General features: G+C 42.3%; 1 protein-coding gene across 1 annotated transcript in view; it reads left to right on the top strand.

Annotated features, from left to right (window-relative positions):
• The window catches only part of MYO9A (myosin IXA), a 221,086-nt gene that overhangs the window by 171,891 nt on the left and 33,991 nt on the right, over window positions 1–15,204 (top strand). Inside the window, exons 29-32 of the mRNA XM_040969582.1 lie at window positions 1,452–1,675; window positions 2,122–2,238; window positions 3,775–3,963; window positions 5,128–5,175. Of these exons, the coding sequence (XP_040825516.1) occupies window positions 1,452–1,675; window positions 2,122–2,238; window positions 3,775–3,963; window positions 5,128–5,175 (578 nt within the window). The remainder of the gene's footprint in view (window positions 1–1,451; window positions 1,676–2,121; window positions 2,239–3,774; window positions 3,964–5,127; window positions 5,176–15,204) is intronic.

Here is a 15,204-nt window from a genome sequence, read left to right as displayed (position 1 = left end):
CACACACTGGTGCCCATATGGGATCCCAGCACTTGACGGGGGAGAATTAGCCAACTGAGCCATTGCTCCAAGCCCAAGAGAATTTCTTGAGTAACATTTATTATAAAATACTGACTTTGTCAGATGCAGTAATTGCATCTTTATAAATAAAGCTAAACAATGACATTAAAATCGGCTGATAATGATGTGACTGTGTATCCTGTGTCTTTATATTCTCTGTTCTGTTTTTTTTTTTTTTCTTAGAGTTTGTCTCAAGAGTGCACTGTTGGCTGGTATTGGTATATACGCTAAGAAAGGACAAGGGGCAGGCATGTAGGGGAGACAAGCATAAGCTATCTCCCTCTTCAAGTTCCAGGTGGGGCTCTGGCAAATCTCTTTCTAGATAGCACCAAGCTACATGGAATTTAATTTCTCTAGTGTAGAATGCAGAAAAAAAGAAAAGTTGCACTCCTCAGCTGTATACACAGGTAGTTCTTTCCAGGAATACTGTGAAGATTTCGAACTGCTCTTTGAGGGAACTATAAAGAAAATACTGAAGAAAACCAAGCAGAAATAAGCCAGTTTGGTCATCTGACTTCGTAACAGGCTGCCAGAATATCACATGATATTACTGAAATATTCATGACTGCAAACTTTAGTAAAAGAATAATAATCTAGGGCCCAGCGCAGTGGCCTAGTGGCTAAAGTCTTCGCCTTGAACGTGCCGGGATCCCGTATGGACACTGGTTCTAATCCCAGTGGCTCCACTTCCCATCCAGCTCTCTGCCTGTGGCCTGGGAAATCAGTTGAGGACAGCCCAAAGCTTTGGGACCCTGCACCCATGTGGGATACTTGGAAGAAGTTCCTGGACCCTGACTTCAGATCGGCATAGCATCGGCCGTTGCACTCACTTGGGGAGTGAATCATTGGACGGAGGATCTTCTTCTCTTTCTCTCCTCCTCTCTGTATATCTGACTTTCCAATAAATAAATAAATCTTTTTTTAAAAAAAGAATAATAATCTGCATCGAACTCCACTGAGTTTTTGGAGTTACATTTGTCTAGGCGTTCTTTCCAGCAGGCGTATAGCAATGCTGTGACAGCATTCGCACCCAGCAGTACTTGTGCCAGTGTGGTTGCATAGTCTCATTTCTCTGAGAGTGGGGGCTTCAGTGTGTAGGTTGAGGTTCTGCTTCTACAAGGGACTACCATCCAGGCTTGCAGTATCATGCCTGAGCTCCTTGGGAGATGTGGCAATGTACGTTGTTGAAGAGTGGTAATTATGAAGTATGCTTGTCTACAAACACGCTGCCTACCTGCCTGACTGCAGGCAGTAACCTTAGCTTGCTTTTCAGATGTTTGTATGTTTCTTTCAGTATATATTCCTTCACCAGAGGAACCTTGAAACAGGAATGTAGAAATTATCAGTGTCTTTACTGAATATATTGTCTTGGGTACTCTCTCTTGCTTTAGAATTACCTCAGCATCATACAGCACCTCCTTTGAGCCCAGAACTGCCTGGTAGTTCCCACAAGGAGTTCAAAGAAAACAAAGAACCTTCTCCAAAGGCCAAACGCAAGCGAAGTGTGAAGATCAGCAGTGTGGCTTTGGATTCTGTGCATTGGCAAAATGACTGTGTCCAGATCATAGCAAGTACCAGTGATTTAAAAAGCATGGATGAGTTTCTTCTCAAAAAGGTATGCTTTGCTTGCTGAGCCGAGTCTCTGAAGAGCTTTGAGGATTCTATATGTGTGTGCTCCCTAGTGATCAAGGTTAAGACATGCAAGAACGAGGGTCTGTTCCTTACTAGAAAGAGCCAGAAATGGGAGCAGAAATAGGGAAAAACACAGATTGAGCAGCCAAGATTTCAGAGTTTAGGCTTTCTTGTTGACTTCTGTTTTACTGTATGTAGCTCTATGTGCTGTGTGTGATGAGATGTGTGGCACATTATCGAGGCTGTTCCGCTGACAGCTACAGAATTGTGCAGCTGAAGACACCCCAGTCTTAATAGCTTGGCTGTCTAGTTACACTCTCACCCAAGTCCCACAGCAGTCCATGGCTTGTTTTTTGAGGACACTCGTTAATTGAGGGAATGTAAGCATCCACTTTGATTGTGTCCAAAAACACTTTCTGCCATCTCCAGATGAATGACTTAGAGAATGAAGACAGCAAGAAGGACACACTGGTGGATGTGGTATTTAAAAAGGCCCTGAAAGAATTCCGACAGAATATTTTCAGCTTTTATTCATCTGCATTGGCGGTAAGTCGGACTGTGTTAGGACATACTCAGTAATTCGGTGTATGGAAAATAAGACACTGTTGTGGAAGTTACAGCACAAAGGACGTGTTCGGCTAGAGAGTGCTCTGGTTTTTGTTTTGGGAATAGCAGAGGAAAGGCACATAGAAAGGCCTCAGATTAATAACTTCCTCAGGTTTCCTTGAGTTAGTTTTCCTCACCTTACAAGTATTTTTCACATCCTGCAATATTGATTTCAGATATTCTGGATAAAGTTTTGTTTCAACCAGTGGCTCTCTAGGGTTTTTTCTTGTCATAATCCTTTTAAGCTCTGTTGCTAAGGTGTAACTTCCACATTTCCTATGTGTGGAACTTAATATGCAGGATTTTTTTCTCTGCTTGTAGAATTACGGCAGTTTTGTATCAGTGATTTCTGCATATCAGTTTGTATCAGTCAGATTTATTTTATACTTTCACAGGATACTAGTTTTAGAAAAATTGTTTTTGGTGTATATAATAACTGGTACAGTAATTTGGTGTATCTTAATTTCGGAATGTAATAATTGATCCTTTGACCAATTATCCTTTGATCAGTTCCTTTGAGTAATTACTGGTATTTATGAATTGTTATATTATGTAAAACAATAGTTCATGTTTTTCTTGTCTTTTTTTGTTTCATAGTGGAAAGAGAAATCACGAGCATTTTTAGTGTATACTCTAAGTAGTAAAAACTTGTAACTTTCTCTGGGCATGACCTTTTCATCTATTTAGAGATGGGAGAAAGTAGTAGTCTTGCCACTCCAGGGTTTATGGCAGATTCCTAGGTGTGAGTAGGGATAGTCTGCCCATCAGTTCCTAATCCTGACTTGCAACTTCTCATTCTCCTTGTGTGCTGAGCCCCTGTTTAGGGTGCTGGGTGCTCTAGTTCACATGGGGAGGGACCGCACTGTGAAGCAAGGCTCCAGGTTGGTTTGCTAACTTTGGGTCACAAAATTGCACCCTCTAAATCTGAAGCAGGAAATAAATTCTAAATGTTTATTATATTTTTTTATCACTTAAAAGTCATTTTTCCTTCTTAAAATGCTCCAGATCTCATTTAAATAAACTTTAAAAACTCCATTTAAATTCTTCTGTAAGTAATATGATTGAGTGTGTTACTCTGGAAAAAATAAAGAAAGGGTTTTGGATGTGTTGTAAGGCAGAGTTTCAGCTATTCATGTTCAGAGAAAAACTGTTTAAGTTTTTGGGGGAGTAGATTAATATTTAAGAGGGATGCGAGTCATCTTTAGTGTCATATAAAGTCAATACTGCATACCTGCAGGAGGAGTTTCCAGCATTTACTGAAACAGTTACAGGCCTTAGTTACTAGGTGTTCACTGAAACCTGGCAGGTTTTGTTTTTGCACTAGAGTGGGGCTTTATAACATGGGCACGCTTGCTGGAAAGCAAAGCTAGATCCTAACCTTGTTTCCAAATATTACCAACACACAGCAGATCCGTCTCCTGCACGTAAAGAGGTCTTGATAAAACTTTTCCTTTTTTTCTCTTACTGTTCACTTAGATGGATGATGGGAAAAGCATACGGTATAAAGACCTGTACGCCCTGTTTGAGCAAATTCTGGAAAAGACCATGAGGCTTGAGCAGCGTGACTGGAGCGAATCTCCAGTGAGAGTTTGGGTCAACACTTTTAAAGTGTTTTTAGATGAATATATGAACGAATTCAAGACTTCGGATTGCATAGCCATAAAGGTAAAGTTAATATATTTTGCATGAATATTTTAAAGGATCTGTTTGGGACATCTAGTTTTTGACAAAGTGTCAGTGTTAACACATAAGCTTAGCTCTCCTTCAGGTCCTCCAGACTCCGTTCTGTTTTGTAAGTTTATCAGATCATATTTCCTAAAGCCTCAGCAGTGAATACATTCTCCATCAAATTAAATATGATACTGTGCCCTCGACACTGCCCTTTGAATTTTAATGCAAATCAGCACCTTTGTTGTATCGTTTGGTGACTTTTATATAAGGATTGTATTTCTACAGATTGTATTTCTTTTTGAGATAGTTTTTGGGAAAATATATACTTTGAGAAACATATACTGTAATACACAGCTGTTAAGTTTCAGGCCTGTTTGGGAATGTTACTTGTTACTTACTTCAGTCCTGTTGAATGACTGTTCAGAAAGCCACATTGTAGAAGAGACCGCAGACTTAGAGGTCCTGAATGGGTTTATTTGCAGCATTTTAGATGCAATGATTAGGTACCTGTTTCTCTCAGGAATGTCATCAGTTCTTTGTATTGGTTATCTTGCATTTTATTGTTATTCTAGTTTCAATCTTTTTATGTTTACAAACCATTATAGATCAGTGTGAAGATCATCCTTGACGGGTCTGTGTTACAGCTAAGCTGAAGTCTTTATTTTATACAGAAAAGGATTCTTACTAGGCACGTACAATGCCTGTTTATCAGTTTTAAAGAGTAGGTTTAGATGGTTCCATCTTTTAGTCATCAGGAAATATCGTGTATAACAGCTTTTCCATATCCCAAATCACATCTTTTGTATTTACCCCTGTGCTAGTTTTCTACAGCCAAAATGTGAGAGATAAAAATATTTAAAATGGAAGATCATTTAATTAATGGTTAAAATAAAATGGTCATTTTAATTAGTATGGTGTGCTTTGGGGTCAGAACTAACGTTCAAAAAATCATCATTAAGGTGTCCATCCTTCTATTCTGTTGATTTTATTAGCATTGTGTTTTAGCAAATATAAACATTTTCTCATATTGCTTGTTCTCTGTATACATTTCTTCTTAAAGAATAACTGGTTGAGCCAATAATTCAACACATCTAATAAGTAAAATATCATTATTGGTCTTATCGCAATTTTGTTTTATTATTCCCCACACTCCGTTAGGTACCGAAAACAGAAAGAAAGAAAAGAAGGAAAAAAGAAACTGATTTGGTAAGTTGTATTCTGCCTTTCATAGTGTAAGAAAGCAGTTTTTAGCTTGGTGGCTTGTAGTACATCCCGCATTATTTCTGTGGATATATCTAAGGAATGGGTTTAATCAGATGCCTAAAAGATACTCACTTCTTACTTTCCAAAATTGAGAACAACAAATGTGTCTTGAATTTGATGCTTGGGGCTGCTCTCAGTGCTGGCTCCAGAAATGGTTTTCTGCAGGTCATGTGTCTGCTGTTCCTCTTAGTCCAGATTGGGAGAACCACAAAGAACATTTTCCTTCCCTTGTAAAGAAAACTGGAGGTATTCACTGTTTTACAGATACAGGTACTTAGAATTCAAGATAATTCCAGAGGCATTTGGACATGTTGTTTATATTTTCTGTTTCATATTGTCTATCTCTGTTACAGGGTTTCTGATCATTTCTGTAGTTCCAAAAATGAATTTAAGGGAACACATAATTTGCTAGTGGAGATAGGAATTTCAAAATTTAATACTATCAAATATGGTGTATATTAGAGTAGAAATAGAAAGTACTGTTGAAAAGATGGAAAAGGGGGTAAAAACTATGATTTACAGGTCCAGCATGGTACTCATGGCAAAAATCCTCACCTTGCATGTACCAGAATCCCACATGGGCACTGCTTCTAATCCTGGCGGCCCCGGTTCCCATCCAGCTCCCTGCGTGTGCCTTGGGAAAGCAGTTGAGGACGGCCCAAAGCCTTGGGACCCTGCACTCGCATGGGAGACCTGGAGGAAGCTTCAGGCTCTTGACTTTGGATTGGCTCAGCTCTGGCTGTTGCAGCTACTTGGGGAGTGAATCATCAGACGGAAGACCTTCCTCTCTGTCTCTCCTCTGTATAACTGACTTTCCGATAAAAACAGATAAATCTTTTTTTTAAAGATTTATTTTTATTATTTTTTTATTGGAAAGGCGGATGTACAGAGAGGAGAGACAGAGAGGAAGATCTTCCGTCCGATGATTCAATCCCCAAGTGAGCCGCCAGGGTCGATACTATGCTGATCCGAAGCCAGGAGCCTCTTCCGGGTCTCCCACGCGGGTGCAGGGTCCCAAAGCTTTGGGCCGTCCTCGACTAAATCTTTAAAGAAAAACAAACAAAAAAAACTAAGCTTTATGAAAGGATTTTTGCTGAGTAGTCATTGACAGGCAGTGTCTAGCCGGCAGATGTTGATGTGAGTGAAGAACCTGGGATGTGGAGACCACAGCTTGCGTTGGTTCGTGTATTGAGTCAGTGGAGAAGGTAGATGTGTGTTGGTTCTGCTTTGTGTCTATCCTGTAGCTGACCATCTCACATCACTACCTCACAGAAGTTACACTATGTGTAGTCCCCTAACTGATCTCTCTTCGGCTGACTTCTTACAAACGCAAACCTCCTTCGCTTAGTCTGAACTCACCTGAAGGAGTGGAAAAGTGGGGCACAGCTGTTAAGCTGTGGCTTGGGAACTCTACGTCCTATGTTGGAGTGCTCAGGTATGGCTTGGTGTAAAACCAATGTAGATAAACCATAAGCTGAAAGTTTTAAAATTTAGTTAGTTGAGTGCTAATTTGTTCAGGAAAATCATTAATTTTTAAAAATTTAATTTGTTGGGCCCGGCATGGTGGCGCAAGTGGTTAAGGTCCTCGCCTTGCACGCCCGGGATCCCATATGGGCGCCGGTTCTGTCCCAGCAGCCCCGCTTCCCTTCCAGCTCCTTGCCTGTGGCCCGGGAAAGCAGTCGAGGACGGCCCAAAGCTTTGGGACCCTGCCCCTGTGTGGGAGACCTGGAAGAGGCTCCTGGCTTCGAGTCGGCATAGCACCGGCCGTTGTGGTCACTTGGGGAGTGAATCATTGGACGGAAGATCTTCCTCTCTCTCTCTCCTCTCTATATATCCACCTTTCCAATAAAAAAATAATAAAAATAAATCTTAAAAAATTTAATTTGTTAGTTTTCCTGACTTTTTAGAGATTTATTTATTACCATTCGAAAGGCAGATTCACAGAGAGAAAGAGAGACAAAGAAGGATCTTCTATCTGCTGGCTCACTCCCCCAGTAGCCACTACTGCTCGAGCTGACCTGCTCTGAAGCCAGGAGTTTCCTCCGGGTCTCCCACATGGTACTTTCCTACCATGTAGTTTGACATGGGCAGTGCTGGCAATCAGAAGGTGTAGCATTTTTGATCTAGCTCAGTTTTGTTGACATAATCTTTTAAATTTTTAACTGATTTTTCTCAGTTGAAAAAAATCATACAAATATAATTCAAAATCATGTTCTTTTACCATCTTTCTCTTCTGTTATCAGGTTATTTTCTTTCTTTTTTTTAAATCTTATTTCAGAACATCAATCTTTTCCTCAAAACGTGTATGTGTTTTCAGGAATATATGTTTTCCTACTTTTTTTTTCTAGAAATTCTATCATTATTTACTTTGATTATAGTGTATTTATTATATAAAATTTAATTCCGAATTTTTTCCTTTATGCTACTGGGATTTCTATCTTTAAAAAAATTATTATATAGGGCCCGGCGCGATAGCATAGTGGTTAAAGTCCTCACCTTGAATGCTCCAAGATCCTGTATGGGCATCGGTTCTAATCCCGGCGGCCCTGCTTCCCATCCAGCTCCCTGCTTGTGGCCTGGGAAAGCAGTTGAGGACGGCCCAAACCCTTGGGACCCTTCACCCGCATGGGAGACATGGAAGAGGCTCCTGGCTCCTGGCTTTGGGTTGGCTCAACTGCAGCCGTTGTGTTGACTCGGGGAGTGAACCATTGGACAGAAAGTCTCCCTCTCTGTATATCTACCTTTCCAATAAAAAAATAAATACATCTTTAAAAAATTATTATATAATTACTACATATATTTTTTTTCTCTTCCTTTTTTTCCTATGTTACTTCTTTTGCTTTCTCTTTTAAAGATTTACTTATTTGTATTGTGAAGTCAGACACACAGAGGAAGAGAGACAGAGAGACAGATCTTCCATTTGCTGATTTCCTCCCCAGGTGGCTGCAACTGCTGGAGTTGAGTCAATCCCAGGCCAGGAGCCAGAGCTTCTTCTGGTCTCCTTCGTGGGTGCAGGGTCCCAAGGCCTTGGACCATCCTCAGCTAGATCATCAGATTGCTCTAATCTGCCATTAAAAACAGTGCTTAGGGCTAGTGTTACTGCACAGTGGGTAAAGCCTGAGACTCTGGCGTCCCACTTGGATGCTGCTTTATAACCTGACAGTTCCACCGTCTCTGTCTGCTCCTTGCTACTGTACCTGGGAAAACAGCAGTGAAGGCCCAAGTACCTGTCCCTGCCACCCATGTGGGAGACAGTGCAGCACCTGGCTCTTGGCTTCATCCTGGCCCCAGCCTTAGCTATTGCAGCCATTTCAGGAGTAACCCAGCAGATGAAGAGAGAGAGAGAGAGAATGAGAATGTTTGCCTGCTTTCACATACATAAATCTTAGAGAAAATAAGGCAGTGTTTATTAGATAAATGTTATGTGATACAGCACTAGAATTGGAATTATTGGGTCATGAGCATAAATGTAGTTGTGTTTCAGCAAATGCTACTTCATCTCCTTATAATAGTAGAGATAGTCTTGATTTTACTTTGCATTACTAATATGTGAAAATGCCTGCCAGTTACTTAGAGTGGGTTGTTAGATACTATGTTTGTTAGTCTAACGATTGGGAAGTGTTGTATTGCATGTAGTTTTACCTCTTTTTATGCTTAAGGCCCTTTTGCCCCTCCCCTCAGGGGTCTATTGGTCCGTGTTTCTGTTGAAGATGTGGTCTTTTCCTTCTGAATTTCTAGGGAGGATGCCCTTTGTGACATAAATTTCAAGTATGTTTTCCTTGTTTTTCATTTCATAGGGTATTATCTTCCAGGTAGAAATTGTTTTATTTTTATGAAGTTAAATGTGCCAGTCTTATAACTTCAGAGTTTCAAGTTGGATATAACTGTATGTAACGTGATTATAAAGGAATTCTGTTGTTCTTTGAATACTTTCATGGTCATGTTTGTTACATTTAAATTCTGATCTTCTTGATGTTGTCCAGGTATGCAATGTAAGGTGTAAATCTCTTACATACATGGCTATCAACATCATTTATGTGAAAGTCCATCTTTACCTGTCTAGTTTGAGATATTTTGCCTTTTATATTCTGAATTCCCCTTGATGCTGATCCTTTTATTCTGTCCTTTTGAGTATTCATGAGCCAGTTCCAACTGTTTTATTGCTTAAATACTTCATTCGGTTTTATGGTCAAACAATATTCTATTTTGTAGGTTTATCATATTTTACTTATTCATTCAGAAGTGGGATTTTTTTCTTGATAAAAGCCATTTCTATATTTAATACATCATTAATGGATTATGCAAAATTATCAGCTTTAAAATTAGCTTACTGTAAATGTATTGAATTTCGAGTCGCCTTGGCACTGTTAGACCAAATGATTCTGCAGTGCTTATGGCCTGCAGGTTAGACATTCTCCCATCTCTGCTAGTTGGAAGACATTTAAGCTGTTAAGACTTTTTGTGAATTGTGGATTAGGCTGTTCTGAAAAATTTTTCCTTTCTCTCTTTTTTTTGATGTTTACATAGTTGATCAGGGTGGGAAAGATCGAAGATTAGGGGAAAGTGGGTAAGACTGTTGTTTCCAATGTTTTTTTTTTCTTCTTGTATCTGGAGGAAGGAGGGAGACAGCGGAGAAGCCACACCTAGCATCCTAACTGTGTCAGTACCTGGGAATGGGGATTGGCCACCCGATTAGGGTTCCTGATGTGGAGTGTGCTCTGAGACTTCTGCTTAAGTGGTTTCTGTAACTCTGAAATGCTGTTGATCTTGCCGATCCAAGAAACAGGAGATCATTCTAAGGTCCAGTGGCCGACATAGTCCACTCCGGAGTCTCCATTTGCCCAGATATCTGCTGTCATTGCATGACTGGGGTAGTTGTCCAACTTGTTCTGTTCTCCTTCCTCTGTTATGACACCAGATATCCACTGCAGACCCCAAAGGGCTGCTCTATCCTCCATTTGCATCTGGACATGTCGTGTTCTGACAACTTGTGTCCACATTTCTGTGACAACATGTTTCCAGCGAGTTGGGTCCTTGGGCTTGGGGGCATCTGACGCTCCCTGCAGTGTGGCGACTGTGGGGGGTGCCCCTGCCGGGTCGGACCCAATGCGGGGGACTCAAGCCAAAGACACTGCCGTAAGGCAGTGAACGAGTCCTCGGCCTCCCCCAGGACCCAGGAAAGCTCTTCCCTCAGGGTAAGTCCACCATTAGGGAACTTGGGAACTGGGTGGAAATTCCTAGCTCTGCCCTGCTGCTAAGACCATGCGGCTGGGGGAGTTTGGGAGGAGTTGGGTCCTTGGGCTTGGGGGCATCTGACGCTCCCTGCAGTGTGGCGACTGTGGGGGGTGCCCCTGCTGGGTCGGACCCAATGCGGGGGACTCACGGCAAAGACACTGCCGCAAAGCAGTGAACGAGTCCTCGGCCTCCCCCAGGGCGGTCAGTGCACCAAGTGGTAACAGGCTTTGCCTGCTGGCCGCCTGGAAGGGCGAACTCTGGGGTTTTCAAGATATGTAGTTGCTGCCTGGGGTCACTCATGACTAAGACTAGGTTGAGTGTAGGTGCAAAGTGAATTTTTGGGTATTCTCAGTGGCATTGTCATGAAAGATTTAAGCATGCGAGGGGACCAAGACCTAGTGGTTTTAGGGAAGTATCCAGAAGATAATTTTCAGTAAGACAGATGCAACAGCTCAATTATGAATATAGAAATGGATATTAGTATAGAACATCACTGGTTGCCACACACCAGCCCACACCAAAGCTATGGATGGGGGCCTCTTTGGCAGTGTTGGGTACCATTGCCCGACTGAGTGTTGGAGTGGTGGAGTGGTCACATTTCGCAGGATCAAGACACTATCCAGCACGCAAGAGAACTTGGGCTGGGGGTAGACTCTGTGGGGTTGTGTGGGCCCAACCCTTTGGAATACAAGTCCCCCGGGTTAGCTCTCAAGCTGGGGTTGCAATGGTCTAAGCTAGGTGTGACCATGCCACCTGCCATCACTCATGGGTAAAGGAACCCACAACAGTCAGGGTAGGTCAAGGCAACAGCACCCAAATGTGCATCTTTAAACAGGATGTGGGGTGGGCCGGGCTGCCACTGGAAGGGGGCAGAATGGGCAGGGCTGAACAAACCTTAACTCACAGGAAACAACAGAAATCAGGTTGGAGCACAGCTCATGCCATGTAGGTCCTTGCATATACTGATCTGCGTGAGGCAGAGGCACTAAGCCACAGCATCCAAGGGGCCAGGACAAGTGAGGGGCTCTGCCAAGCGGAGACAGTACAACCACCGGCCTACACCTGCTCTATGGCAGGGAAGAGGCATGGTTGGGGAAATAACGGGACACCCTAGCTGGGTTGAGTTTCCCACCAAGGAGCGCATTGGCTGGAACTGAGGCTGCATTCTGATCAGGGTACGATTGTAATCTCACTTGGCACAAGTGTGGACTGGGACGGGAAGCACCAAGCCAGGCCAGATTCCGACACCATCTGGTGTTCTGAAGGACCGGGGAGAGATGTGTGACAGACTAGGCTAGATCTCAGCCCTTACTGAACCATGTGTGAGCTGTGTGGGGGTATGGAAGAGCCATGGCTGGGTTGAAATATCCAACAACAAGAACCAGCTTGGGTTGAAGGCCAGTCAGGGAAAGCCACTGTTCCTCCTAGGATAGGAGGCGAACTGAGTAGTGCTGGCTCATGGACCCACTGGTATGCGCAAAACCTGGCATTGGGAGAGGTTCTGGTGGAGGAGCCTGGGCAACTTCTCTGGCAGGACACAGTCCCATGCAGGTAAGCGCAAGAAGCACAATAGGGAACAACCCAGAACAGGCTATGAAAATTATCCCACTGGCATACACATGGCATGGGTTGAGGGCAGACCAGCCTGAATCTGTTCACATTACCTTCTGGTGAATCCGAGTACCAGAACAGAGTACAGGTCGAGCCAGGTTCGGTTGCAACACATACCAGTACACAACAAGTAATGCCAAGGTGAGATGAGCCGTACCAGATGTGGTTGCAGCACACAAACAGCACATGTGACAATCGGGGAGGAGGCAAAGCCGACAGGGGAATGTGGGCACCCCTGCTGGATAACTACTTCCATTGGAAAGTGTGAATACGGATGGGGGCAGTTCAGACTAGGCAGGGCTATAGCACCTGTGGGCCTCACGGTGAGCTGACTGTTCTGACTGGTGCGAGTTAAAATTAGAGTGGGTTGAGGGGTGTTTGGGCTTAGCCACAGCATTAGCTGGCAGAGGCTGGTACTGGGAGCTAATTCTGTCAAGTCAAATGCCAAAACCACCTGGAGACTGCATAATCTGGGAGTGGGTGTGGCCTAGCAGGGAAATAGTGGGCACCTCCCTCAGGGTTACCACCCTCACTGGACAGCACGAAACCCAGGCTAGGAGCAGGGGGAGCTAGACAGAAAGGCACCTGCCAGTAGGTGTATGGGCTGGATAATAGGTTGGTTGGGTTGAACTAGGGTTCAGTGTCCATTGACGTGTGCGAGAACTAAATGGGATGTGGAACAGACTGGACAAGCCTGCGGTACATACTGGCAAGCATGGGAACCAGGGTAGGGGCAGAACTGGTAGGGGTTTTGGGGAGTCGCCCCAACTAGGCTGCAGCTCCAACTGGTTTGCATGAAGACCGAGTATGAAGTGGGTAGAATTGAGCTGGACTACAACACTCGTTGGTTCACAAGGAAGATAGGGCTGGAAGCCGAACGGACCCAGCAATCGCAACGACCAGCATATGCATAAGCTGATTGGTGTGATGAACAGTGTTAGAGTCTGTACTAGCAAACTCACTCAAGAATCAGATCTGGGATCAACTCAGATGAAGTTTCTTTGGATATCTCTCCAACTGAACTGCTGATCTTGGAACCCCAACCGTCAAGAGACTGTCAGCCAGTGGACTTTGAATAGGTTTCATTGCAGTTGGGACGGTGAGATTGGCAGCAATCCAGAACTGATGAACTATCAAAACTGTTTGAGCAGGACCCTTGGAGCGCGCCTCATGTTGGGGATGGGGGATGGGTGGGAGGTAGGGTGGGGCTTTTCCCTTTGTTACTCCCCTAACTGCAGATACAGGGCAAAATGATTATATTAGTGTGGAAACAATGATATTACCCACTTTCACCCTGTAGCCCTTAACCCTTTGTACCCTAATAAACTAAGATTATTTAAAAAAATGTTTCCAGCTAGTTTTTTTTTAATAGACACTATTTTTACTTTAAGAGCTTGCAGACTTTGATATTTAGCAGGCATTTTCTGAGAATGAATGGTGTGTCACTGTCACTTTAACCAGAAGTGAATGACACTATTTTCCACTCATGGCACAATTTTAACTTCTAAGAAAAATTAAAATTTTGGAGAAGTTTTGTGCTGCTTGCTTATGGCAGCTTCCCAATGAAGAATGTCCTAAAAACATGGATGGCAATATTTGGAATGTAACTGTTCAGTGATGCATAATGATGTGTCAATGTTTGGAAGAGTAAATAAATCAGGGAGCCAGTATTTTCTATATTATATACGCACTGTCCACTCAAAGTACAAGATAGGTTTGAGATTTTTTTTTGCTTTGCTTAAATAGAAAAGCTCCTTTAAATGAAAAAATGGATTGAACTGATAAGAAATTTATTAAAGTTTTGTGTCCTCTGTTGAAAAAAAAACTAGCTTTTTTGAGGCAAATTCACTGAACACGAAAGTCAGCCTTTTTAAGTATGAAATTTAGTGATTTTCATGTAAGTGCACATATTCCCGTCACCTTACTCATACTTCAGAAACATTTGCATCACCTGAAAGTATTGTTGATTTGTAGACACTGCCCTCATCAACACAGTTTGCCTTTTCTGGAATATCAGGTCAATGGAATTATGCAGTGGGTAGGTTTTGCATATAGTTTCTTAGCATTTATTTCAGGTTTATTATCACTTATAGAAGGTTTTTTGTGGAGATATAGTTTTCAGTTTTCTAGGATATATATACACATATATGTATATGTACCTATATACACACACACACGTGTGTGTGTGTGTAGTTTCTAAGTACTATGGTACTGCTGTGTTTAAAATGTTCAGAAAAAAGGGAGAAGCACTGTTGTGCTCAGCTGGAGTCAGCATCCCATGTCAGAACTCCAGTTCTGGTTCCAGCTGCTCTACTTCCTAGCCAACCTCCTGCTAGTGCATTTGAGAAACTGGATTATGGCCCAATAAGTAAACTCCTGCCTCCCATGTTGGAGACTGATGATTGGGGGCGTGAACCAGAGAATGGAAGATCTTTCTGTTTTTCAAGTAGAGGCAATACATTAACAAATAAGTAAACAATAAGAAGAAATAAAATGTTTAGAAACTGCCGGACTGGTTTCTTAAGTGGCTGTGGCATTTTGCAGTCACTTGCGGTGTCTGAAGTCAGAGGTACACACCATTACCAGCACACTAGACTGTCTATCCCATTAATACCCTTCCAGTGAATGTGAAGGGCTATCTCGTTAGTGTAATAGTTTGTTTTCCCTTATGACTAATGATGTATTTGGTTGCTTGTGTTTCTTCTTTGTTGAACTGGTCATCATTTATCAATTGAATTTGAGTTGTCTTATTATTGAATTGCAACATTGCTTTGTATGTTCTTGAAAGTCTCTTCAGATCCACAGTTTGCAAGTTCTTTTTTTCCTAAGCCATTGGCTTATCTTTTTGTCTTGAAGTTTGCTTTAAAGAAGTCTTGAATAATAGATTTTAATGTCTGAGAATAAAGAGTTCATTGGTATGGGTTTTAATGTCAGATTTTAATTAGCGTTTAAATTACCATCTGTACAAATTTGGTGTGATAGTGTTTCTGAATTACTAAGATACTCCACTGTCTTCCACTTACTTCTCTGTATATAGCTGTTTTTCTCTGTGGAGTTGAACTAAACTGTATGCTATAAGAGACATCAGGTAGAAGTGGGTATGAGGATATGTTTCTCTTACTGAAT

Source organism: Ochotona curzoniae, unplaced genomic scaffold, assembly GCF_017591425.1.
Source record: "Ochotona curzoniae isolate NIBS_2020 unplaced genomic scaffold, NIBS_Ocur_1.0 scaffold_4701, whole genome shotgun sequence".
NCBI classification, from domain to species: Eukaryota; Metazoa; Chordata; class Mammalia; order Lagomorpha; family Ochotonidae; genus Ochotona; species Ochotona curzoniae.
Note: the sequence above shows the minus strand (reverse complement) of the source record. Positions and strands in the feature narration are given on the sequence as shown.